General features: G+C 47.8%; 1 protein-coding gene across 1 annotated transcript; it reads right to left on the bottom strand.

Annotated features, from left to right (window-relative positions):
- Nucleotides 1-10,636: 10,636 nt before the first annotated feature.
- Nucleotides 10,637-27,233, bottom strand: IRF4 (interferon regulatory factor 4). The gene is made up of 9 exons (XM_041413224.1): nucleotides 27,049-27,233; nucleotides 24,344-24,638; nucleotides 23,615-23,801; nucleotides 22,736-22,824; nucleotides 22,040-22,181; nucleotides 20,163-20,270; nucleotides 18,489-18,842; nucleotides 14,430-14,542; nucleotides 10,637-12,495 (listed from the first exon to the last, which is right to left on the bottom strand). Exons 2-9 carry the CDS (start codon nucleotides 24,545-24,547, stop codon nucleotides 12,352-12,354), a joined length of 1,341 nt encoding a protein of 446 aa, XP_041269158.1. The 5' UTR covers nucleotides 24,548-24,638; nucleotides 27,049-27,233; the 3' UTR covers nucleotides 10,637-12,351.
- Between the last annotated feature and the right edge of the window lie 571 nt (nucleotides 27,234-27,804).

Genomic DNA, 27,804 nt, shown 5'->3' with positions numbered 1-27,804 from the left:
CTGTTGCAAAAAAATGAACACCAGGGAGCCACCTTGCCTCCTTCCTCAGCCAGTGCCTCTGAATTACAGGGAGGCAGAAGTACTAAGTGAGAATAAACAAGCAACAGGGAAGGAAGAGTAGGAGGCAGCTCCATTCAAACTGGGTAAGAGAAAAAAACAACTTAAAAAAAAATCACTGGTGTGAAGTTCCTGATGCCAACCACAGAACAAAAGGAACTACTCTTTGGTCTAAGTAAATGTGGTCAAGTAGCTGTTCTCTCTTCCGGCAGGCTCCCAACAGTAATCAGGCTTTTACCTGCAGGTGAAGCATCCTGCACCCTCCCAGCAGTGCCCAGCTCATGCAATCCCCATTACTGAGCAGCAGGATCTGCCCTTCTCAAGAGCAGCTGGAAATGAAAACTATTTCAGACAGACAAAACATCCAGTGCCATCAGCTGTGGATGTGTTTGAGAACAGGGGGCTGCAAACCCTGGAATGGCTGGAGCTGTGTGGTGTGGACATGTGCATCACACAGGCATGCCCTTGTTAGCTGTGGTTGGGGCACATTCTTGGGTTATGCTGTCAGGAGGGTTTTTAATATCCTTGAGAGATTTTGGGCACACATCTAGTGGCATCAAGGCATCTCTGATTGCACAGGAGACCCTTTGCCTCTCCTCTCACTGTTCTCCTGGAGATGCCCCTGTGGCTGGTGGTAGAGGATGTTGCAGGACACACTTGCAGGCTCTGTCTTCCAAGGCACCCAGGATGGTTGTGCTCTACTGGATGCCAGCAAGAGTGTGCTGGCGCTTTGTGTGTTGTAAGACGTGCTGTAGCAATGCCACTTCTTGGCTGCATTTGTTATACTTGCCCTGCCACCTTCCCACAGACTTTGTAGTGTGGCACCACACAGAGCTCCCAGCTGGAGCCACCAGTGCTTAGTGACAGGGAAATGCCCATGCACTGTGCCAGAGAGTTTGCAGTCTGATCTGAACCGAGACGAGACGCAGACAAAAAACTCACCAAAGCCAGGATGGGAACATCAGGATGGGCCAGAGGTAATGCCAGTCCAAGTCTGAGCTTTTCCAGATTTGTGCTGTTCTGTACATCTTTGAAATGACAGAGCTAAGTCCATAGTATATCCCTTCTGTTTCCATTGACAAAGTATATTATCTGGTGCGGGAGAGGGAGAATCTACATACTCACTTTATTTTTGCTGTGATGTATTTGAGGAGAAACAAGACCTATTAGAAGGCTGAGCCTGACTTAGTATGAGGAGTTTGATGACAGCCAGGGCTGGCAGACTTCAAATCAGATAAAGAGCTGTGATAAGAGAGCAGCACTGCAAAGGAATCCCTGCTCCAGTGTGAGAGGCGTCACATACCTGGGAGCCCAGAAACTGTCCCTCTCTGTGCTGCACCTCAGTTCTGGCTCTCTCACAAGACACTGACTGAAAGATTAAGGCGTTGAAAGGCTGGAATTAGTTATTTATGGGCAAGTTTCTTTTAAAGTGAGTTTTGATACAGAAATATTTTCTCCTCATGCAAAGTCATCTGAGGTGGTTAGGAGGGAATTAACATCCTATAGGCTGTTCTGTAGGATGGAGCACCCAGAATCAGTACAGGTGGCCTTTTCATCTTCGTAATGATGGAAAGATGAACTCAGACAGGCAGGAAGGTACTATTAGACACTTTTGGGTTATCATGCCTGATACAGCCATCAGGCAGAGACTGATTCACTTCTGGAAAAATGCGACACCGCAGCCAGACTGCTGAGCCCTTGGCTGCAAAGTGGGCCTGTGACTGCTGCGAGTACGAAGTGAATCAGCCACGCAAGGGCAGACTCTAGGTAGGAGCCTCCAGCTGACAGCAGGCAGTGGGAGCCCAGCTGCCAGAGAGAGTGAAAGCAGCTCAGCACTCCCGGCAGCCTGACCTCCATCTCCTACCTGCCCTGTGCACAGCTCTGGTGTCTTTTGCTCAGGCACAGGGATTTTGGGTACCTGCCCCTCGCACTCAGGGGCACTTTGCAGCCAGCACAGGGCTGCCCGTGTCCCGCGGCGACTCGGTACCGTTCCCGTGGAGGCCCCCCGTCTATTCTTGTAAAGGAACCGATTCAAGTAAACTCTGACTATATTCCCACCCTTGCTTGACAAACAGAACAGGGAAATGCCATTAACACACAAGCCTTCCTCAAACCACCTTGTTTTCGCTAGTCACCCGCTGCCAGTCACAGTGGAAACAACACCACTTCCTCCCACATGCTGTCAGTGCCTAGACTGTAGTTATTTGCTTTTAATTGAATTAGCCAGCCCATTGCTTTTTTGTTATCCTATACAAAGTGCTAAGTTCTGCAAACACCTTGCCGGAGTGACTAAATCAGACGGTGAGATAATTATTTCCACCACATCAGTTGCTTCAGTTCCAAATTGGCCATCAAAACACAGGCAGGTGGCTGTGAGGTTCATGGGATGTCCCCAACAGTTAGGTAACACCACAGACCCACCCCCAAATAACTGAAGTAATCTCTGGTTTTTTAAAACATAGAATTTTCTCTTGGGGTGACATCTCAGCCCACAAAGTCAGTGGAGTCAGGATTTTGAGCCTCTACCCCAACCCTGTCCTGCTCCAGCTTAGATTGTGTTTCACCAACACCTCAGTTTCCACTAAAATAATACTTATTCTGTTGTTGCTACTGCTGTCATTAACACAATTGCATTCAGTTCAATATTCTTTGCAGAGAAAATAAAACCTTTGCTTTAATGATCAGCATAAGAAGTGATAAACAGCACATTTGCTTTGTGTACTTATCTTAAAACTCACCTACTTCAAGTGCATTTAAAAGCAAACCTGAATGATTGCTCACAAATAAGCACAGGACTATTTTAGGGGTGGAAGAATGGCTTTGGGTAGCCTTTAATCATGGGTTTACTCTGGACCTACCCCAGACTTTTGCTCATCCCTTAGCAAATCTCACCAAGTGTTCCCCCACTCACTCTGGGGGCAGGTTAACTTTCCCTCTTGCCAGGCAGAAGACATTGTCCTGTGAATCCTACTCAAGCATCAGGGAGGTGACCTTTGCCTGGTGCATTTAGCCTCTTCCCCCCACTCAGGGGATGGGGGAAAGGCTGCATGCTCATGGAAAGGGAAGGACATCTCTGCTGGACTGTGTGATCCAGAGCAATCCATGCATTCTGGGAGCATAGCACTTCCTTTAACCTGTGCAGCTCACAGCAACACCTTCTTGCTGGGCGCATGGTCATGGCAATGGCAGTCCAAGAGCTTTCCGGAAAGTGTTGAGTAGCAATGGCAGCCTGTGCTTCTGCATCATTGGCAGTAAAATCAATGATTAATTGAACTATTCACTACTTAAAATCAGCCTTCTTGGCCCATTAAACCCATGGCAGTCTTGATGAGATTCCCTGGTGGACTGAACAGAAGCTGCTGTCTTTGTTCCAAAAGTAGTACTCTTCACTTTCTACTTCCAAACATGGAGCTGGAGATGGCTGGGCAGGAGCAGGAGCATGTGAGTGTCTGTGGGGAGATGCTTACCTGAAGCCAAGGAAGCTTAGCTTGACTTTGTTGAGGAACTGAGGAAATATTCAACATCCCACTTTCACTAAGGCTTCACCACATCAGGACCACTTACTAACTTTCACTCCTCTTAAAAACGTTCTTCAGGCTATGCTCTGCTCCTTATCTGATCTCTGGGCTCTCAGTTCCTTCTCTATGGCCACCTTTGTCTCTCCCTCAGCATCATCTTCTTGTCTCTCCACCTGGCCTTGCTGTGACCTTGGCTATATCACTGGATGTGGCTTTGCTGCTTTTCTCAGCCTCTCCTTGTCCCTCTGCACAAAGATCCTTCAGGTCCTCTCCAACAACTCTGAGTCTCCCGATTTTATCTCTCTGTAGCACTGGGTTTGCTCTGGCTCACTCTATCCCAGCTCATGAGCTACTTTTACCCCATTCTCCAAGTGTGGATGAAAGCCTGCAGGCAAGGCCTTCCAATAACATTCTCCTCCAGCTCCTCTGCACCCAGCCACACACCTAACACTGACTCCTCTAAACACAACCAGATCCTTACTTCTGACCATCATCATCCTCCATCCTCTTCTTCTTTCCTGGCCTTCCTTCCTCCTGCTTGCCAGAGCACCTGCGGCTGCAGCATCCCTCTTGCTGTGCTGCCTTCTGCTCCTTTTCTCCCTCTAAGCTCTTCCTCAAGCTTCCTCCCCTATTCCAACCACAACTCACTACTCTGTATTCCTCAAACTCCCCCTTGCCCTCCACTTACACGCACACTTCGCAGCCTCACTGTCACCTTCCCTTATGGCCAAGGCCCCACTCCTGCCCCTTGGGGGGCCCTTTCACTCCCTTTTTCCTCCTCCATCCTCCCCTAGGATGGTCTCCAGGCTCGCTTCTGGCCCACTCCCTGATGGTATCCCCCTCTCTACTCTTACTGAGCTTCTCCAGACATATCCTCATAACAGCTCCCATTCCCACCATGCCCCCACATAACTGACCTGTGTGGCCACAAGCAGCAACTCACACCTCTATACCTGTCCACCTCTTTTCCCAGCCAAATTTAGCATGTCCTTTTTTATTCTTTTTTTGAGGGGAAGACCAAAGACCCGTCTTTATGCACTGATTTTTATTTTTACATTTTTTATTCCTTTCCTACTCCCCATGTCTGCACGTGCTGCCTTATTTCTGAGAACTAGCTGACTTCTCCTCCTGGCCAAAACCCACTTCTCTACTTCAGACTCTTGCAAAAGGCAGAACGCACTAAATGGCCCCAGTGAACCCCAGCTATACCTGCAACTGAACTGTCCTTAACCTGCTGTCCTTCTCCACACTTTGTCCTTGCAGTCACCTTGCAGCCACTGTCCTCTGCCTCCTCCCACCAAAGATGCAGAGCTTTTCCTGGGAAAGACACTTTTGGGCTGGAATGGTAGAGACCAGTGCTGATGATCCTTACATCCTGCTAGACTAATTTCAGTACTGTCCCATCCACACGGGTGTGCCAGAGGGGCTGGAAGAAGAGGCTGTACATGAGCATTCGCCTTCCTTCCCCTGCCCACAGCCAGCCTACCACCTAAGCTGGTGGCCAGGGGAAAGGGTTGTTAGTGCCAAGAGCTACAGCCTTCATCCTGGGAACACCTGGCATGTGGAAGGAGGAGAAATGGGTTTATGGGACCCTTGGGGTATGTGCTTTGTTTTTTACAAGACCTTGCAGGTAAGGTGGAGTTCTGGAGCAGCTGAATTAACTTGTAGTGCAGTGCAGGCTAATTGCAATGCAGTGCAGTGTCGGGGGATTAGGCACAAGGCATCAATGGACACTTCTCCCCTAGTGAAGTGTGAAAAATTAAGTGCCTAATACATGTTGAGAGCCTGCAGCAGATACTGATCTACACTTGATCTTTTTTCCTCTCCCCAGTGCAATATTTTCACAAAATGTTTAGGGTGTCATTAGCACCTCCTTCACATGGGAATAAACCCTGACAATTGTGTAAAAGATTATTGAAGAAGGGTGAGGGTGGCTTGCTAGCTGCACACACACACACACACACACAAACACACACTGTATTCAATACCTTCATGTTTTACCTAATGACTCTGGCTTTCATATAAATTTTGCAATTACAAAAAAAAAAAAAAAAAAAAAAAAAAAAAAAAAAAAAAAAAGTAATCAACCTTCACAGTATAAAAACGAAGCCAGGCCAAATAACTTTGCCAGATCCGTGCAGCTAGCGGGCTGCAGGATGGTAAGCAGCACAGAAGTCATGCTTCAACTTCCTGCATTCATCCTCCCTGCGCTGCCCTGCGTGCTGGAGCACCCCCACCGCTGCCTCCCAGAAATGAACTTATTCATTTCCAGAAAACGCCGCACCGTCCCCCTCCCTGCGGCTGGGACCCCGGGTGCCCGGGGTGTTTTTGGCTTTTGCCGGGGTGCAGGTGCCCCCAGGGCACAGATCCAGCCCATTCCACGTGGGTCAGCTCCCTGGAGAGCGGCAGCGCGGGGATGTGCGAGCCGGGAGGCGGGACGGGCTGGGCAGGGCGGCGGTGTCACCTCTGGAGCAGTGGCGCAGGTTGGACCGGGGCCCCGGGCACACGCAGCCGATCACAGCTCCAGCCTTTCAACTTCCTTTTTGTGGTTTGCTTCGCCTCGATTTATTCATTTCCTTGTAATTCGCAGATAGACATCGATGCTATATTTAAACGGTGCCTGTAACTGTGTGGGGACTGCAGGTAAGCCATTTTATTTGTAGAGTGATGGTTTTCAAGGAAAGTGAGACTTCAGAGTCATCTTCCAGGCTGGCGCTGTCTGCGGGTACGGGTGACCTGCATCCCTGCCCCGTGACACCAGGCAAACCCCCTTCCCGGCCCGCGGCACCAGGGACACACAGCTCCCAGCTCCTCCAGCTTCCTGCCACCACCACCGAGAGACAGGGCTCTTCTGCCTCTGCCCCACACAGACAGCTGCACAAAGCTCAGCAAACAAACCAGCTCATTAGCTCAAATAATAAAATTATTAAGAAGGTGCAATTAAAACTTCCAGGATTCCATTATATTGGGGGTGGAAGAAGCTCAAGAAACACACTGTTTCTTTTTAAAGGGTGAAAAGGATTCACAATATATCCATTCAAACCTCTGTCATTTATTTCACCACTTTCCTTTGTAAAGTCCATGTTAAACAATGGAAGACAGGATGGCAATCTATGTTAAAAACCAATTCTCTGGATGGAGGGTCACCAACCAGTTTGGGGAAAGATGAGATAAAGGGTGAGGGCACCAAAAATTCTTCAGACAGTCTGGGTTTTTTAGCTGAGTTGTGAAAACCCCATTGCTCTAAACAGCTCTGACCTTTCCTATTTCTTGGAGACTGACGTCTCCACAGTAGATGAGGTCACTCGCCCTGTTTTTGAATTCTCTCTCTCTCACTACTCCTTGCATGGGTTTTTTTTTCTGTGGGAGGGGACAGTCATGAAGAGGGCTAAACCTCTTTATCATGTGTGAAAAAAGGAAATGAAAATGAGCTATTGGAGATGTATCAAGGCCTGACCCATAACTTTGGTTTCTGAGGATATAAAATTATGAAACCCAGAAGTTTGAAAGGAAAAATGTAGGACATCTAGCTCGAAAGTGCCTTGGGTGGAGAGAAGCTGCACACCAGATTCCTATGGGAAAGCCTGCTGGGCATGCTCAACTCAGAGGCACTGTCTGCCTTTAGATCTTGCTGCCAGTGTAGAGGAAAACTGATAGAGGACCCAAGAGAAAGTCAAAAGGGTTAGCTAGACCACAACAAGGTACCTAGCCATGCACATTACTAGATGGCTGCAACCACCAGGAAAAAAAGGGAATTTCTTGATGACCATTTGCTGAGGCATATTAGTCCAGGAAGAGAAGGCATAAGACTGTATGAGGTAAACAGACCCTGATATATCAGTAGGAGTTATCCATGGACAATGACAGGCTAATGCATTTTGGAGACACACAGAAGAACAGATGCTTGAACCTGAAAGCACCTGACCACTGCCTGTGCTGCACTGGCCATTCCCAGCTCAGGGAGAATCTGCATCTTGCAGACCTGTGGAAATCAGGGTTCTCTATCTGCCTGATCCAGATTTAAACATCTTCATGAAGGAAGTGAGAAGGAGCAAGAGGAACAATACAGTGAGGATGGGATGAAATGTGCTTCATGCACATGGTGTTGTACACACTGCACTTGCACTAACATAGCCAGGAGAGCTTGGAAAGCATATTTCAGGTAAGATGCAAGTGTCTGCTCCAACCTCACCACGTTCACATGGGCAGTCACAGAACATCTTGTGGGAGGTGGTTACATTGATACTACATGGACATGATTTCTGCCTGGCCAGGAAAGGGATTAAAAGCTGGGGCAAGCAGACAGGACAACCAGAGTCCATAAGATTTTGGATTTCAGACGTTCCTAGAGCAAGAATTCAGAAGCTGGTCTCAAAACCAAAACAGAGAAAGCCCAAGGGTCAAAGATGAAAACACTTCCCAGAAATATGGAGGGCATGCATTAGCTGTGGTTTGTGAAAAGTCACCTGGATCTGTCTATTCTCTTAGCTTAAAAGACAGAATTTTTTGCATAATTCATGACTTGTCTTTTGTAGGGAGCAGGAAATGATAGCTGAAGCCTGGAAGACTGATCTGAGAGAAGTACCCAGCACACCAGGACTGGCCTCAGCTGGCAGCACTGTAAGCTGGAGTGGCAGGAGGCTGCCAGCTGCCTGCAGAGACATGCAAGGCAGCCGTGCTGTGCAGAAACAATAAAAATGCATTTGCAAAATGAAGTCCTCTGTTTCAATGCCATTGTTTACCAGGGCGTGACACTACTCCTATCTAAGAGATGAAAACCTGGACTGGGCTCTTCACACTCTTGATAATTGCTTTTTTGTGGAAAAACACCCTGTGCAGAACCACTCAGACGTGAGCTGTCCAGCCAGCCTCTGCTAGGGCCAAGCAGAAAAACAAGTCCAAAATCAGAACCAAGGCATCTAGCCTGCTTTTCAGTTTCCTCTTGGGCACAGGTGATTGCCTTTTCCTCTTGCCAGTTGCCAAAAGGACAACAACAACCCATCCAGTCAGCCTGTTTGTAAGTTATTTAACATCTATTGTTCCAAGAGTCTTATTCTGAGACACCTAAGCTAGCTCCTCCTTCACTGCATAGTCAGGGCATGGAGCATTCCACAGGCATTGGGCCAGCTGGTTCCTGAAGCCCAGCAGTGGAGCTGGTTGTGGGTCACAGTGGATGTGACCGCTCCTCTGGGATGCAACAAGGATGTGCTCACCTGACTACACACTTGAAAGTTAAGTGCTGGAATGGCTGCACTGCAGCTACCTCGCAACTACTCCGAGTCACAGGGACCTGCTGACATCTCTTCAGAGCCAACCAAACTCATAAGCATTAAATCAAAAATCAGTAGCTCTCAGCCTACTACCAGCCAGATCAGAGTTCAGATAAAAACCACCCTGGCAATCTTTATTATCTTCCCATCCAAGTTCATCTAAATTTGACACACAGTTCTGCCTGGGAAAGGAGATACGATTGTTTCAATCTGCTTGGCCTTTCTGGTGAGTGCTCTTTCTCTTTCTCTCTTCCCTCCCCCTTCCTCCCCCCTGCCTCTCTACAAGTATACACAGACAGTGATCTGAGAGCGTGCAAGAGAAAATGCTTTACTTTTTCCTGAAAGCCCTGTGCCGAGGGTGGTGTTTCCCCACCTCCACGCTGCTGACAAACGCTGATGTAAACACCATGAATGTGCCCGTCTAAAGGCCGCAGGGGTTTTCACGTGAATCCTGTGTTTTTTCCACAAAACCCATTACACTGTACTTCAGCTTAAAACATATCTCCTTGTTTCTGGTTAACCTACAACCCCTCTAAGGCTAATACAGTTTACAGGCAAAACTGCTCAGCAGAACCAAATTTGGAATATAGCTGCTTCTCTGCTACAAAATCCTTTCAAGAAATGGTTGCAACTGTGGCTGTATTAAAATCAGAAAAACCAACACTGACACAAAAAACGTTTGAAAAAAAACCAAACAGCTATGCCTTCAGTGTTGACAGGAGTAAAACATGTCATTTACAACACCACCGAAAACATAACAGGAAGGAAGTAGACCTCAGAAACTATAAACAGAATTTAACAGAGGTAGGAAGTACCTCAAATGCTTTCACGTAGTGACTGTAAAAAAGATACTAAAAGGAGAAAATGTTTCCAGGTTCTTTTTCTTGTTTGCTTTTTGTTTTTCCCCCATATTAGAACAGTAAGAAATGAACCCAAAAGTAAATACAGCTTTAAGTTGCAAAACAATTTACAGTACAAATAACAGCTTGATTTTCCTTCCACTCACCCCCCTGCGCCATTCCTCCAAGCAAGTTGTGTTTGGCCAGAAATTAAATGGTGCTCTTCTCCCTCCCTCCCTCTCCACAGCTGCTGGCTTTAAATTATGCTACTTCAAGGAAAATAATTAAAAGTGCATTCCAAAGCCAAAAATTATAATGCACTTTGATAGTCAATAGGAGTCTGCACAAAAAGACAAAATACCCTCCCCCCATCTTCAGACACTTTACAGATCTCGTGACTATATTTCACACCTTGCTTGCTCTGTAATATCCTGCACCCAAAAACCCCTCTCAGGACCCTGATTTCCAGCTAAGAGGGGCTACCTGGTAAACCCCCTCCTCCGTGCAGCTTCACTACTTTAGTTCATTTTACCATCTCCTTTTCACCCTTTCCTAGCTTTACTCACTTTAAAGTGCACTGGAAACTCTAACAACCAGGAACCAAGTGGCAGTCAGAGGATCCTCACATGCTGGGCTGGGCAGGAGAGTACCAGCCTGGTGCCCAGCCCCAGAAGCCCTGGAGGAGCAGGTGCAGAGCATGGCAGCACCAGATCCCCAGCTGCACTGGCCATGGACCTGGAAACCAACAGCCAAAGGGGAACCTCCCTGTTTACCCTTTTTCTGTACCTGTGGCTAATATTGCAGACATTTCCGTAAACAAAAATCCTTACCTTCTGACCTTTCTCTGCACTTTTGGCTCAGAACAGAGTTCCCCATAGACAGCCAGCAGCGCTGCCCAGGCTCACAGTGTAGAACCACACGCGTTAGATTTGTCCCACTACTGAAAACAACACATACGCACCGAGCTGGTAGGGAAATAGAACTTTATTCCAAGACTTGAGCTGAAGCAATGAGCATATGAAGCAACAACCACTAGAAAAAAAGTGAAAAACACATCAAATATTTGTATTGTACCAGTTAAGTTTGAACACAGAAGTCCCTTTCCGTAAAATGCAAGCGCAGGACAAAAGCACATGCGAATCTCAGATGGTCACCAAGAGCATTGCTTTTAATGTCTAAGAAAGAGGTCTCCCCTACAAAAATCTGTAAGCCAGGAAAAAATACCCTTCAAGTAACAAAGTAGAAATGATCTGTTCATTCTGCTTGGCACTGTGGAGAAGGAGGGGGATAATATATCCCAAAAGAGTATGCATCTTTAAGATGTATAAATTCAAAGTCCCTAACACAAGTCTGCTGCCAGACCAAGTACCGTTTTTTCTTCCTCATTTAGGAAGTCAAGTAAAGTATGTCTGCTAAGCACAGGCGGATCATGTTCTGGAGTGAAAGCTGCTAAGACCGCATGGTCTGCCTGCCAGCACGGAAACTTCATTGGCACACACACCCAACAGACCTCTTTGTCTTTCTAACAGCACCCTACCACTGAAAGCTGCGAACTGCATCAAATTCTGCAAACATTCAAACAAGTATTTCCATGAGTGCCTTAATACAGAAGGCTAAATGCTGCTCTCCTTGAGCTCTCCCTTCACATTCATTTCAGTACCACTGGAAGAAAGCTGCAAGTGCACATAAACAGCAGAGATGGCTCTGTATAAGTCATGGGTGGTGGTAATTTTAACCTGGCTTATGTATGTGACATCAAAAAGGGGTAGCTGGACCATTTCTGTGCTATTTGCAAGGTCTGCCAACTTAATTCTAATGCATACATACATACATACATATATATGTGTATGTATAATGCATGTATAGTAGCTTACAATTGTAAGAAAAATGAATTTATTTATAAACCTATTCTTTGAGACTCTAGAATTTTAGTGGTTGACCCACTAAATTCACAGGTAATATAAGTCGAATGGTCACTCTTCTTAACACTACGATAAATGCATTACTTTAGGAATTGCTATCACGGAGGCTAATCCAATAACAACAATGGCAGCAACAAAATTAATTGTCAGGACAAGTGTCAGTCAGGCATTAAAAAAATATGTCTCTGAAGAATTGCATTGTTTTCAAAAAATACACTGAAATATTCTATACAAGAATATAGGCATCACACTTATGAATCTAAATTTATAACCACGTACATGTATTAGCTATCCTCAATAAACCATCTACATTTGCTACCCACCTACAGTAGCTACAGTTTCAAATTGGGAACACTGCAAATTTATGTACTTTCCCTGAGATCAGTAATCCAAAATAAATAGTCCTGCAAAGGTAACAGTGTAAACTCTGGATTTAAGTCTTCAATAAGGATCAGTCCTCAAAAGCCAAGAAGAACATTAAGCAAACGTAAACACAGCAATCATTTTGTCAGTTTGTGAGTTAACTCTCAGCGACAGTGGAACCCCATGTGAGATGTAGCATCCAAATGTTGAAGACCCGTCAATTTTATTGTACAATACAGTTGTCCTAGTTGCTCACTTTCCTATCATTGTACCCCTGAATGCATCCAGCTGGGATTGTGGATCTCCAAATCATGAACCAGATCTGCTCTTCCACTCTGCACAACCTTTACAAGTGCCTTTCAAACCACTCTTTCTGAGGTTCTTACTCTTGAATAGAGGAATGGCGAATAGATCTGTGATAATCCTCTGGACTAGTCACAAGTTCTGGTAAATCATAGCCTCTCAGCAGATGTCCACTGTTTTGTTGAGCAAAGTAATACAGCTGCCTGGCAAACATTGGTTCAACCTTAAGAACAGACAAAATGTTAATCAGACATGTGACAAAACTTCACGCTCCTCATCTTAGTTATTCAGGGTGGTTTTAAGTTAAAAACAAGATAGGGCAGAACAGTTCTGCTTACCAGAATGGGAATGCAATTTCAGTGGTTTTCTGTTTTACACTTGCCTAACCTAGCTTAGCTCTGCTGCCAAGTGTCTCACAACCTCCTTACCTTCACCACCTTCATTATAAGGGACTGTAGCAGTGACACAAATGATGTATCAAAAATTGCAGTCCCTTAGCCAGCCCCAGGCTCTGAGCAATGCCCACAGGACACACATGCCCACGGCCACTCAAAGTGTTTAAACATGTTGAACATGCCAAAAGTCTTGTCTGCACTGCAAACTACTTTGAGGACTTAACTTGAAATGCTGGAGCCCTCAGGTAGACTGAGACAAGTCGCCAAATGACTGTGTCTGAAGTTAGATTTCAACCTAACATCAAGGTTACTTTTGTTTCTGTTCATTTGAGCTCTTATGAGGAATTTGTTCAACCACCAAGTGGAATTTGTATGAGTTAACACTGCCTTTACTTCTGTCTCTTCAGAAACCACCACTCCCTCTCAGGGCTTTGGGCTCTGACTGCAAATATTTGAGCAGGACACTGAGAACAAACACCTGAAGCTCTCCTTACTCTCAGTGGAGGACACGCTGGATAACCCTTGTCCACAACCCTCTCCTGCTGGTCAGCCAATCCCTCCATGTTAAAAGACACAGGCACCATTTTAGAGGAAATAAATGCCAAGGTGGAGATGGGAAGGCAGTGGGACAGGTGTCCCAGGCAGCTTTCAGTGCATAATTGTTTGGTGGGATAGTAGAGTCCCACCAGTCCACAAGCCAGGGCAGATCGAGAAGATGAGCAGATTGAGCAATTGCCAAAGCCCCTGAAGCAAAGGTCTGGAAAGAGCAGAGGGCACAGGCTCACAGAGAAGATACCAGGACAAGAGATGGATAAGGGGGCTGGAGGGAGGATGCTACGAAGCAGGGATGGAAAGCCGGAAAGCCAAAATAAGAATGGGAAAAAGTTGAAGGAGAGTCAGGGATGGGCAACCATCTCTAACTAGTCATTGCACAGCTCAGGATGGATTTGTGAGCTTCTCAATTTCCACCCCAGAGACCTGCCAGGCAGCAGTGTGGCAGCACAAAAGCTACACAGCTAAGCAGAGGCCACATTTTACGGCAGAAGTCTCACTTGGAACCCATCCTGCTACTGAAGGGGCTTTTGAAAAATTTGAAAGAGACACCAGTTTTCTTCTCAAGGATGCAGTAAGCTAAGCCCTGCCACTAATGTGAGCACTACCATCTCTCTTGTGGTTTTATGGGCCAATACAGCCAATTCAGAAAGTACCTGGTCTCAGTCTCCACCCTCGCCCTCTCTCAGAGAGCATCTCGAAACAGCAGCTTTGAGTGTGTGTGAACTGAGGTCAGGCAACCCATGAGCCTGACAGCTACTGAACCCTGAAGCTGCACAGGCAGCCCCTGCATCCCACCAAGGGCTGAGGCTCTTGAGATGCAAGCTGGGATTCTGGAGCACCTTCAGGTGCAGTGGGTTTCTGTAAAAGCACCACATCCTGCAGTGGCCAGGCAGCCCAAGCAGCTGCACAACTGGGCTGCTGGTGATAACAACACAGCCCAGCAGTCCCAGGCGCATTTCAGCTTTAGATGGGATTTGCAACAGATCACAAAACGCTCTGTAGAGAGGGAAAATCAGGTGCTCTGCCCTAATGTGGGTTTCCAGTCAATCCTTGGCAGATCTGGGGATTAAACCTTGCTCTGGAAAGTGCTGCATCTTCAACAATTTACACCTCCCTCATAATCTATATGAGGAACAAAAGCCTGACTGGCAGATTCATATCCTCCAAGGAGTGTGCTTGTTTTAGGTAAGGCAGAAATCCTACTTACATGGGCTGTAATTAGTTTCCTCTGCCTCTGTGGATCTGGAAATTCCTCCCCAAAGCACAGAGCGACCTGGTATCTCGGCAGCGGACGTCCATGGTGAGCAAAGGCTTGCAGCTCTGGGAAGAGAGAAAGTACCGTGCTGTGGAATAATCAGGGGAGACAGGCAACCACCACACAGCTACTCACTCACTCCCACCACCAGCATGAGAGAGAAAAACAGAATGGCAAAAGGAAAAAAAACTGTGGGTTGAGATAAAGACAGTTTATTGGGTAAAAAGAAACAAACAAAGACAAATAATAAATAAAACAAAGAAAAATAAGTGATGGAAAAAGCAGTCACTCGTTACTGGCTGATCTACACACAGCCAGTGCCCAAGCAACAGCAACCTCTGGCAAACTCCCCCACGCCCTGTTTTACTGCAGAACACAAGGTCATATGGAATGGAATATCCCTCAGCTGGGATGGTTGAAGCCCTGACTGTGCCCCTTCCCAGACTCTTGTCCACCCCAGACTGCAGCCTGTGAGGGCAGAATGAGACAAGGAGAAAGCCTTGACATTGTGCTTGCACTGTTCAACATCAGCTGAATTGTCCCTGTGTTATCAGCACTGTTTAGGTCACAAATCCAAACCACAGCATCACAAGGACCGCTATGAAGAAAATTAACCCTGCTCCAGTCAAAACCAGTACAGGCCAGTAAGACAGACTTACTGTGGATGATCTTGGAGCACAGTGGAGAAGATAAAGTAACTCCAGGGGTTGATGAGAGAGGTCAGGAAAAAGACAAAAGGTAAGCACAAGACACTGAGTTTGGAGACCTTCCCTTGGATCAGGAGGCTGGTTACAACACTGCAACTTTTCTGTTTACTTTGTCTCACAATTAATTTCATATGCACAAACCAAGATATCTTCCAGTTCTTACTTCTATGGGACCCTGACAGCAGAACCCCTGGAGCAGACACTACTGGTAGCTGGGAGCCATTCAAGCAGACACACAAGAGCAGCACTGAAACCAATGGCTTGGTAGTGCCAGAGACAAAATCCTGCCAGGCACAAAAATTAGCCACAGCCAGACTGTAACAGAGGTAAAGTCACTGTCACACTGTCATTGTCACACTGCGGTAAGGAAGGGGGAAGGGCTCTACTTCAGCCGTGTACTGAGCCAGCAAAAGAGCTTTCTGTGTCTTCTGTACCCCTGCACTCTCTTTGCTAATCCATAACCTTGTGCAAAGTGAAATGATGAAATATTATTATTCTAATCGCCAGTGTCCCCTGTTAAAAGTAGCAGGGGAGGCCTTTATAAGGTACCCCCACTCAGACCAAAATCTCCAGAGTTGTGGACCAAATGTTGTGGCTGTGACACTGCATTTCCATCCAGAAAAGAAAAAATTCAATCTCACACAATATCCTTGCTGAAGTGTGTGTTAAGTGCTGTGTCTCAGTACACAGCTGACAGGTAAATATTCCATTTTAATTTATAACCCTGTTCATGCTTTCTGGAAAAAGCTGCAATTAATATTAAAGCCAATGTGTTATAATGAAGCAGTCTCCCTGCTAGAGAGGGAAAGGAGAGCCTTTGAACTTGACATGACAAATGCATCTTTTCCCAAAATAAATCCCTGCCATTCCTACTTTAACTGCAAGGTTTTCAGACCAAGGTGTGGATTCAGTGGCTATTTCAACAGCATCCCTACCCTGGCTTGGACTACTACTCTTACTGAGAGGGCCAGTAAAGCAAGTAAAACAATGGGCAGCTCACTTAAAACATGGAGTAAAGTGGAACTTTCCCCAAAGTCTCCCCAAAAAACCCTGAAGTGTGCCATGAGCTCTCTGGGACAAGGCAAGAAAGAAGAGGTATTTTCTATGGGACTCTGCTTCCCTCTGTGCTGCTACAGGACAAGGAAGGCTGATGTGCAACTTCAGCACAAGGCAAGGCCAATCCAGCTGATGTGCAACTTCTTTCAACTTCCTCTTTCCCTTGTTCTACTTGGCCTCAGCAATCCTCCAAATCCTGAGTACCTCTGGGAGTGCCCATAGCACAACCTGGGGAAGAAAGCCCTTGCTTTCCCACCACCAGGATAATCATGGTTTGAGTCCAGCCCTGAGCTTCTGCAAAACCTTCCACTCGCTCTGTCTTCCTTTCCAGGCCCAAGTGCATCATCCAACAGCAAAGGGTTCCCCATGTGCCCCCCCAAACCTTTCCCACCTACCTCCTGATACTCCTGCAGCAACTGTCATTCCTTCTGTCCCACCAATTGTCCTCTGGCTGCCACCCTCACACTCCAAGCTCTCTTCCTCTGTTCTACTCTCCACCCAGCCCAATTTACAACAATTACAATGCATTTATCTCTCTCCACAGAGACCATTCCCCTGGTTTCTGATTTATTGCCCCATTTTAGCTTTCTCAGCAGCAGAGACTTCTCAGCACAGGCCCCAAAGCTCCAGTGCAGTTTGCATTGTAGGGTTCAGCTCCTCAGTGGTTTCCCAAGAGCTGTGGCTGGTTCATAGCAGTTCTGCATCCGTCCCTTTCTCTGCTGTTCATGATTCCCTCTCCTGGCAGAGATCATCTGCCTCTCTTCCCAGGGGAGTCCCAGTTTCCCAGCACAGGGGAATCCCTGAGCTTGTTTGCAGGCTGGGACCTCAGCACAATCAATTAACACAGCAGATGTGTCAGGCCCATGGCAAGTCACTTCCAAACTTCACTGAGCATCATCACATGCAAAAACTCACTTTGCACACGCCACAGACTGTGACTGCAACCACACGCTTTGGTTTGCACAGGCACTGGTGCATAAGTAATTTAGGAGGGGTGAAAAATAACTATTGCTTGAGCTTATCTTTGGGGTTAGGTGTCTAAAAAGAGATGTCCTGTCAACCATTTGGAAGAACCCAGAGCACATCTAAAAAACCACCTGAGAAAAGGGAAAGGGATTTCCAAAACCATCACCAGGCACAGAATTATACATCTTCAAATTAGCATGTGATTGAAGCCCAGCCCAATGCCTGACCTCAAATTCCCCTTTCTAACTGTCAATTCTCACATCTATATAAGCTTTCTCTCTTTAAATGCAATTTTTTCTTGGCTGTGTCTCTAGGACAGCGTATCAGCCTTGGAATATAAAGTATGCTAAAACTGATGATTTGGATTTCATTTGTTGGGGTTTTTTTAAATTTTGCAAGGCATTATTCCCCTGAGAGTGTCATGCCAGTGCTGCTGCCCTGTTCTAGTAACTAAACACACCAAACCACAGCAACTTAGTTCACCTCTAAGTGATGCCAGAAATATACAGAAAGGACCAACATCTATTCCTGCTGCCCAAGCTGTCCTCTGGGACAATGACCATCTCCCACCAGTTTCTATGGGTGGACAGCTCTCCTCTCTTTAACTGTGCAGGTGTTCTGGGAAGTGGGGTTGAAGCTCTGCCCCTTCCCTTCATGGGCTGTAAGGAGAAGGCACTGTCCAAAAGCACTCCCCTGCTCCCTCTGCACTGCCTTGTGCAAAATGAGATCTTTCCAGAGAGCTCTGGTGAGGTATGCACCTCCCTGCTCATAATATTAGGCAGGCCTGAAATTCCAGAGTTTGTGAAACCCTTTTGAATTCCTAGATGTCTTTTAGACACTGGCACAGACTGAAAAGAAGGCTTGCTAATGAAACTTGTATACTCAGGGCTTGCTTGGGTCAGGCTGAGAGGAGTGCAGGTGCAGACCACAGACCTTCCACGACTCAGACTAGCAAATCCACGATGAGGATCCAGTTTTCTGTGTCAATTTATGGAAAAACTATTTTGCTAGGTTCCTCCTTATGCTTCATACAGAAATGTGAGAGATTGGGTGTCACCAGCTGAGCCTCAGTTGACTCCTGCTGATCTGTGCAGGGGCATTGAATGTGCAGAGAGCAGAAATTTATAGGATTACTCAGGATTCAAGCACCCCTTGGCTGCATTTGCCCAGAAGTATCAAGGGGCAATTCTCACTTAAATGAAAAGAGCACTCCCATGAAGTTGATTTGGACAGTGACCAGCTGACATTTGCAAAAGGGTATGAAAGCCATAGTGGGAATTACCTGTTAAAAACTGCTGAGTATCAAAGAGCTTGCATGTCTGGTCCCGCTCCAGCTTGTTGGGCCGGTCACTGCAGAGCGCCATTGGCCCATCCCAGTAGATCCTGCTTTGGCAAAGTCTCTTGGCGTAGAGGCCATCAGGTGCCATCCACAGAATTACTCCTCGTTCCAGGTGGCTCAGCAGTTTTTCTATGTTCTTCCTCTGGCCATTATCCTCTGGGTACGGGAAGATAACTTGGTCCAGGCCGCTGACCTCGTAGCTTTGGCCGTGGGATATCCTACAGCCTTCAGGACTGGAAGTTGTCACCTCCTTCACCAGTATTTCACGGTAGTATAAGCAGATGTGGAGTCGGCAGTCTACAAGGAGAAACAGACAGACAAACAAAAAACAATCACTGTAATAAATCAGTATGGATGTTTAACATTTCAGACCTATGCTAAGGCCAAGAGATAAGTTTGCATAAGATTGCTGAGCCCAGTGGTCAGCACCACTCAGAAGGTCATATTAGTCAAAAAACCAAAAAGAATATAAATACTAAAATTTTTGGGGCACAGTAGCATTAATGCTCTCTCATCTTATTAAAAGGGCTATTGATGTGTGGGAATTTGGTAGGAACTAAAATCCCACCAAGTTCACATTTCCATTTAAAAGGAAAAATCTGCACAGAAAAAGTTGATGTTGGTCACATTTTCCAAGTTCACGTCACCATTAAACCCACCAGCTCAGTACACTTCCTCAGATTTAACAAGGAAGTAGCTGTGTTTCCCCCCAGACTTTGCATAGAAAAGGCTTCTGCACAGGGGACCTGCAAACCTGCACTCAGCTGCCTGGAGAGAAGCAACTGCTGGCTCCAGCTCCAACAGGGCTGTACCCAAAGTCCCCTGCCTTGCTTTCAAATGGCCATTTGGTCCACTTGGCTGACTCCTACAAATTCACACAGCACTGAAAAAATATATATAGAGTATATACACATGTGTATATACAATGTATGTTCACATACACACACAAAGACACACACATCTATACACCCACACTGACCCTGACTCAGGAGAACAATCCCACTTAAGAAACCCACCAAGCAGCACTTTACAGGTCTATCCATTATTTCCATGAAAAGCACATTCCCACACCTCTTCCCAGAATTACTTAAAAAGTTCCCCAGTATCCAGACATCTGCAAACCTGGCTGAAATAACTTCCCTTTTCTTTCCTGAATATCTTCTTTTTTTTTTCCCCACCAGGAGTAACAAAGCAGAGCCAAGCCAGATGGCACCAACAGGAGCACTACAAGCACTACCAATTTTGGGGGCAGTCCTCCCAAATGAAAACCTGAGCCTTAAGTCACTGACACTCCTAAACTGCCAAACTCCCCTGGGAAGGCCTGATTTGCTGTCTCACCAAAGCAATCCAGCACTAACACCACAAGCCAGCAAAGCACTTCCATAACCTTTAACCACGTCTATCCCTTGGAGCTGGGGCTGGAAGTGCTTAAGTATCCTGGAAAACAGACTTACAACCATACACCCAAATTCATTCATTAAAGGGGTTTTTTTTTTTTTTTTTTTTTTTTGTCTCCTTTTTTCCTTTCATCTGAAAGGAGAGATGGTGCCTGGGCAAGTCAGAAGTGGGAGTCTCTTGCCAAGCTCCCCAGGAAGCCTGGGGGGTTATGGACCTTACCTGACAGAGCGAGGGCTTCACCAGACCTTATGCTTGGTTCAATCGGGATGCCAGGAGTCTGGGACTCAGGAGGAGCACAAGCATAAAAGGTTCCTGTCACCTGACAACCTGTTTTCACAAACAAAAGTCAGTGACAGAGGCCTAAATCCTAAAGGAAAAGCTAGGGCAGAGATGCAAAAGTGAGTTTTCCAGGGTCCCAACAGGAACACTCTCTCTCTTTCCCCTTCTTCTTAAAAAGGCCCTATTTCCCAACTCTTCCAGGTAGGCCAACTCTACCAATCATTTCAGATGTTACCTGGACTATATTTTCAATTTGGTCTGCATGAAATAATCCCTTAGTGTTTCTATATTCCCCCTAGTCCTTTTCCTTACTAAACCTGTTATTCCATTAAAGAAATAATTGACATTTTTAACTAGACTACAGTGCTCTTAAAAGTCGTCTGCATGAAACAATTCATATTTCCAAAAAATTTTACTAATGATGGGTATAACAATAAAGCTGGAATTAACACTGTTTAAATGTAGGTGAAGAAAAATGTGCAGCAGAAGATTATTAGGGTTTTATTGGCAGAACTACTATTTAGAGCTACTAAACTGTTCCAACAGATGCCTTTGAGTAAGTGGATCATACCATGGACAACTGATGTTTTTCCTCTGTTTCTTAATGCCAATAAAAGTCTTTGGAGGATGATGCAAGTGACTCGCAGGCAAGAACGCATTACCTTTCCCAGTGGCAAAACTCACCACAATCAGGAGCTGGAGTAACTGGGGTAAAAAACACCCACCATCTCTTGATGCATCATTTTATAGCCCAGTGAGAAACACAGTATCAACCACTAACAACAGCCTACAAATTCAGTAAAGCCTCCAAAGGTGTGTAAGTGCTACAGAGGATGCACTTCAGGGCAGAGCTCATTCTGCTTGCTACCTTGATATTTTTTATTAGCAAATAACTCAACTAAAGAGCAAAACATCCTGCCTAATAATTCCAATATACTGCCAGCAAAAGTTGCAGTGCACTGAGTATTTACTTTTTAGCAGATCCAAAGATTTCTCTGCATCAAAAGCGGGAGAGAGCTGTCCTCTGAAAATATAGCATCTACTCCAAGGGTCCTTTCTTGCTTCCCATCTTTTCCTGCCCTTCTGAACCAGATGCTTCTCCTCACAAAGCAAATGCCTGTATCCTCAGGTGAGTTACCCTGCAAGGGTCTGCAGAACACAGTTCCCTTTCTCTTATGTTTTATTCCCTGCAAGCTTCAGCACTGCCAATTTTCACAATTTGGGCTTTTTCCTACAGATGCAGAGCTTGGAAAGCCATGATTGTGTTAGGCTCTGGTACTGTGAGATCTTTGGGGAAGGAAACATTCCTTTATTCTGTTTCTGTTGTACCAGCCCCAAGAGAGTCTCAATCCATGACAAGTTGTCCCACTGCCACAGCATTAAAATAAAGTAATAATTCCAGCTTTCCTCTAGGGAAAATAATGTCAGTCTAACCCACAAGGCTGGAGGGAAAACCTCACTGGTGTATGCCTCAAAAAGCCCAAAATCAGAGAGAAAAGCTAAAGAACATATGTTCCCATTTGGGGTTTTTGTGAGGGCTGGTTGCCTTCTTTGTTGCTCAGGGCTTTTAAGACAGCTGAGGACTTTTGGGGACTGATTTCTATCAATGCAGAGAAGTGCACAGCCCACACACCACACATACACTGGCAGTGGATGCAAGAACCAGGACAAAGGTGGCTCCCCTTCAGGGGAACCCAGCACCCCTCTACATCCACATCTGCTAATTCCAATCAAAGCCACAAATAATAAGCCTGAGGAATCTGGGGTTCCTCCAGGTGGCCAGCCTCAGCAAGCAGCCCTGAACAGGGGTGTCTTACCATTTTCACAGCCAGGCCCTTGCCAGTGATGACCGCGAGCGGCGAAGGGGACGCTGGCGCACTGGTACGGAATGTCAGGATGCGGCTGCTCCGGGGCAAACTCCCTCCAGTTCCGTTCATGGGGCACCATGTAGTTGGGTACCTATTCAATTTAACGAGGTATTCTTTCAGTAGGCAGCTGTCAGAACTGACGCTATGCATTGCATCAGCTTTCTCATCTCAGCTCCTTGATTTTCCCTGCCAAAGCCCACGGAGGTCTGAGCTGTGCCCAGGCTACGCGGATGGCACTTGGCCACCACCACCAATGAGGCTTTCAAATGAGTTTCTCACCACTGGTGTAAATAATAAGCAGAGTGGAACAACAAAAGGCAGTCAAAGCACTGCTGGTAAATGTCTGCTTGAAAGAGCAAGGCTTCATTGGGTGCTCGCATTCTGGCAACAAGAGAATGGCAGCGCACTAGGAACTGTCGTCCAACAGAAAAGAGCTATTACTCTGGGATAAACAACACCAAGGGAAATCAATTGCCCTGTGGCCTCATCTGACATTAGAAAAGTTGCTTCTCAATTTCCCCGTTCTCATAATGAAGTTTCTTCTCAGGGAGAACCTGAGAGCCCCAACAGCAAGGACAGACATAGCACAGAAACTGTGCTGCTCAACGCAGAGGCACCAACCAAAACACTCAACTAATGCCATACCTGGGATGGTAGTGCAGTGTAAGGAGATGTTATTGGAAAGGGATGGTTCATCATTAATGGTTGTTCCTCCATGCTGATCTGTTTTGCACCTGTGTTCACCAGAGGGATGAAAAATTATGCCAACCACATCTTAAGGAAATCCGAAATTGGCACAATAAATGCAAATCCATACAATCTCCATGCAACTGAACAGAGAGAGGACCAAAATGCCTTCCAGTGCCCACTTGGGACTGGATTCCCTGGCCCCCCTTGGGCAGTCTGTCCTACTGGGCCCTGCAGTGCCCCACAGCACAGTGTGTCCCAGCCTAGTGCACAATGATGCCAAGCCTTTGCCTCTCACAGGCCCTGCCTGGCACCAGGGCCTTCTGGGTCTGCAGGCACGGCCCTGCCCCTGCCCCTGCCCTGGAGGCTGCAGGCTGGACATCCCTCACTCCCAGCTCTTTCCCCCCAAGGCAGTTACCTACTGTCTTCCCCAGAATTGCTCTTCTCTGTATTCAGAACCTAGATCCAGCATGCATTTTTTTTTTTTTTTTTTTTTTTTTTTTTTGCCTGTCCCTTGAGCCGCCTGCTTGGCTCTCACTACACAGAACTGGCAGGGAGGCTCCAGCTAAAAGAGCAATTCCTCCAGTGATGTGCAGGCGCCTGTCTGCATCTTCCTGCAGGGGCTCCCTTTCAGTGCTCCAACTCAAACGCCAGCAGTCCTCCCGCAGACGCAGCCTCTCAAGTCACCAGAACAAGATGCACTTGAGCCCTCATTTTGGTCCCTTGAAAAACTTAAAAAGGCTGCAGGGCCATTCCAGAAAAGCACACTTCAGTCCTCATATGCTAGCAATGAGACATTTTCACATTCTGTTACACAGGGAATTTGAGATGCTTTACCTTTTTTGGCTCCTTCTGGCACTATTCTGTACACTTTATAGGGATCTGAGATGTCCAGCTGGCTTCTCTCCACCAGTTCTTCAAAGTCATTGCTCTTGTTCAAAGCACACCTTAATCTTGTCTTCCAGGTAGGGGGATCTGGTTTATCAATGCCCTCTCTGAACTTTCCTTTAAAAAGAGCCCAAGCCTGGAAACATTTCAGATAATCAAAAGAGCAGGAAAATGAAAAAAAAAAAAAAAAAAAAAAAAGGAAGGAAAAAAAAAAAAAAAAAAAAAAAAAAAAAAAGAAAAAAACTTTTAAAAAAAAAAGGAAGGAAAAAAAAAGAAAAAAAAGAATCAAGTACAAGGCAAAATGCTTGAAACAGCATGTGTGTGTGCTTACATGTGCATGAATTGTTCATGAATTTACTCCCTACAGGTTTAGGCTAAAAAATAGCAGCACAGTAAGGTACAAAACAGTTTAGTGGGCATAAGAAAGGGGAATGAATGTGGAAACAGATGTGCTGTGGTCCCAGAAGCATTTAGCTCTACACAGAGAACTGGGCAAGGGTGGGTTGTCCCTCAAACTCAGGGACACCAGGGCACAGCCAGCTCCACCAGCCAGGCAGTGTCCAGCAGCAGCCAACAAACAGAACCAGCTGCAGAGGCAGGTGGCAAGGATGGGATGGTGAGGGGCATCCCTCCTGCCCTGCCAGTGTTCCACCACCCCAAGCCCAGGCTGAGCCTTACCTTGAAGAGGGCGGCGTCCTCCTCCCGGTTGTAGTCCTGCTTGCCAGCGTGCTTCCAGGGGATGCGGAAGATGCTCTTCTCGTCGTTCTCCCACACCAGCCCGGGGTACTTGCCGCTGTCTATCTGGTCGATCAGCCACTGGCGGAGTTTCCCATTGCCACAGCTCACTGAGTTCATCCCGCACTCGCCCGGCTCCAAGTTCATGCCACTCGTGTCAGAGGTTGGGCAGGGGGTTTTGGGGTGCCCCACCAAGCTGACCTCTCCACACACGTCCAAGCACCGGCTCTCTGGGAGGCTGTGGAGGAGGGGGAAATGGGCAGGATGTGGGAAGAGGCCAACCCACAGGTTAAGAGCTGGGCTAAGTCCGCACCAGCGGTGCCCAGTCCCTGATGCCACACACACCACACCACGCCAAACAGCAGCCACGGCACACAGCGGGGCCCTGGGGGCCCTGGGAAACACGGTACAGAGCCTCAGGAAACTGGGCACAGCCCCCCACACCCTCCCCCGGCACCGCCTGCGCTGCAGACTTTGACAGACTTCCCCCTGTCCCGACACTGTTATGCATGAACAGACAGCGGTCGTTGAAATTTTATGGTAGGTGACTTAAGGCACAGCTCCCTTGTTCTGCTGAGAGTTCAGCTGAGAGTTTACTTTTCACCCAAACGAGGAAAAAATCGCATTAAAATAGACTTGCATATGATGGCGCACATATGTGCTATCAGACATATCACGCACACGATTCGGAGGGTTTCACACGCAGTTATGGTTTATATGGCATCCATCTATAACACCAAAGTAGCTTTCACAAGCTCACTTCAGCAAGACACACTTGAACATGTGATGTCCTATACATATCTACCCCTCCAACTGCTCCCGGCACGCACACATAGCAACACCCAAATCTACACACTGCATATACCTAAAAGTGGAAAGACAGCAGCCCACAGAGCCCGGCATAAGGGCACTTATGTCCCCAGGGACGTGGGAGCTGGCAGCCCACCACACAGAGCCCTATAGCTGCACGCAGAGGCGCAGGCGCGCACGGAGAGCGGCTCCGCAGGGATGGGCACCCGCTGGGAAGGTGCGAACTCCGGGACACCGGCACCAGGGATGGGGACCTGGCGTCAGGTTTGTCTCACCGATCTGGAAAATGCTTGAATGCCCGAAATCTTAGTTTGGTGGGTTTCCACTCCAGCCCCTCTATTACATCTAACAAAATTAAGCGATTCCTCACCCACGAATCTTTGCCTCTACCCGCGGGGAGCCTTCCCGAGACCCTTGCCAGACAGGCGCACGATACTGTGGGCAGATGGGCAGCACCGCTCCGCACCCCTTACACTCCTCCGCAGGGGCAGCATCCCCCCGGACACCAAACCCGGCACTCCTGCGTCTCCCCTGCACATGGTGCGTCTGGGGGATGGGGCGCGTTCGGGACCGCGGCTCCCCAGCGCGCAGCCCGTAGGAGTCCGTGCGAACACCCCAAAAAAGTCACTTTCCCCCCTTCCACTGTGCACGAAGCGGATCCCTCCCACACATTCCCGCGACCCTCCCGAGGGTACCGGGAACCGGCCGCGCTGGGAGCCGGTGCGCGCCTTCAGCTCAGACGCGGATAACGGGCGGGTGTTATTTATTTTGCTTTAAATTAAGAAAAAAATAGAAAGGAGGTAGGGGGGATTATAAAAGGGAAGAAAATGAAACAAAAAATCAAAAAAGGCAAACGGCTCGCTCAGGTGCCGGCAAGGAACCCCAGGAGAAGTGCCCAGCGGGGGAAACCGAGGCGCCCGCACCGCCCACCCTGCCGGCCCGCCGGGTGCCGCGGCGGGAGCGCTGTGCCCGGCGGGGCCGGGGGTCCCGGGGGCTCGGCCGCCCCTCGCTTACCTCTGTCGCGGCGCTGGGAGCGGGCAGGGGCCGCCGGGGGCCGGGCGGCTGCAGAGACGGGGCGCAGAGCGACTGGGCCGGCGGCACCGGGAAGTTTATATGATGGAGGGCGTCGTGCCGGGCGGGGGGAGGCGGGCCCGGAGGTGGAGCCGGCGGAGGGGAGCGGGGACTTGGCGAGCTGGAAAACATCTGAGGCAGTGACACATACCCATTGCTGGTAAACACGCTGCGGGCGGGAGGGCGTGCAGCCCGGCGCCCTCCGCGTCCCCGCTGGGTTGGGTTTTTTTAAATCTTTACAGACAGACTCACATACATAAATAGCCTAGGGAAACTCCTACCAGTGAGAGCCGGGCGGCTTTTACTGTAAAGACCCAGCTCGCTACACCCACCAGAATCGTCCTAGACGGCGCCGGCCGGGCCCCCGGGATGCTCGGGGAGACGCGGGGGCATCCGCCCACCAGCCCACGCCGTGCCCGGGGCCGGTGCCCCCTGCCGGCACCCTCTGCGACCCAGCCCCTCTTTGCTCGGGCCACAGAGCCGGGGTGGCGGAGCGCAATGAGACACACACCCGCCTCCTTTCCCCCGGGGCTCGGGCTCTCCCCGTCCAGCCTACTCTGTGTTTTGCAGCCCGAAAGGTGTAAACAGCGGGGCAAGGTTGGGGGGCAGCAGCGGCGCCGGTGCTGGAGGCAGCGAACCCCGGCGGGGCGGCAGCCGCGGGAGCGGGGACAGCCACCAGCTCCGGCCGGGAGCGGCTCCCGCCCCGCTGAGCCCAGGGGATGCTGCCTCCGCAAAGCCCATCTTGGGGCGCCAGGGCTGGAACCCACCGGCTCTCCTGCTTTCAGAGCCTCCTGCCCTAACGTGGCGGATGAAGGAGCGAGCTCCGGGCTTGCATGAAAGTGTCTCTTGCCGCCTTTCGGGTTTCAAGCACGTGTGTCGTGCCACGACACTCTGGTTTTGGTCTGTTCAACGTCCCCAGCGCACATCCATCCACATCCTCTCTGCCGCAACGTCTCAGGTCACAGAATTTGTCACCGCGCTGCGCCGGAGGTTTTGGATATTAATTGCAAATCTTCAACGCCATCTTCTGAAATTTAAATGTAATTATCGCCGCGTTCCGAGGGAGAAGTGAGAAATGCAGGCATTTTCATATATTGGGCTTGTAATACACCATCCATCCTCCAAAAAAACACATTGGCAGGGCCAGTATGAAATCCTTTCAGCCATGAGCCAAGGCAACTTTGGAACATTGGATATTGGATAAACATGTTTGATATTGGAGGTGACTGCTGCCATAAATCAAAACAAGTAACCACAACTTTACCAAAAGGCATCTGAAAGACTTTCTAGAAATCCAATTTCAGTTTGTAGGGTTAAGACTGTGTGGTATTCAGGTTGCCAGCTGTAATTTCAGTAAGTATAAAACCATCTTGAAATATATCACTGTAAAAGGAACACTTCTCGTGTCTTCTCTTTTGTGTTTTTTAAACCAGCAAATTTGGTACCAGGGTGGAACATGCAGAGTGGATCTGCACTAGGTCAAACCCTTCATCAGAAAAATAAAACCTTTTTTCTCAAACACT

This window comes from Onychostruthus taczanowskii, unplaced genomic scaffold (assembly GCF_017590055.1).
Source record: "Onychostruthus taczanowskii isolate IOZ18803 unplaced genomic scaffold, ASM1759005v1 scaffold40, whole genome shotgun sequence".
In the NCBI taxonomy this organism is placed as follows: domain Eukaryota; kingdom Metazoa; phylum Chordata; class Aves; order Passeriformes; family Passeridae; genus Onychostruthus; species Onychostruthus taczanowskii.
Note: the sequence above shows the minus strand (reverse complement) of the source record. Positions and strands in the feature narration are given on the sequence as shown.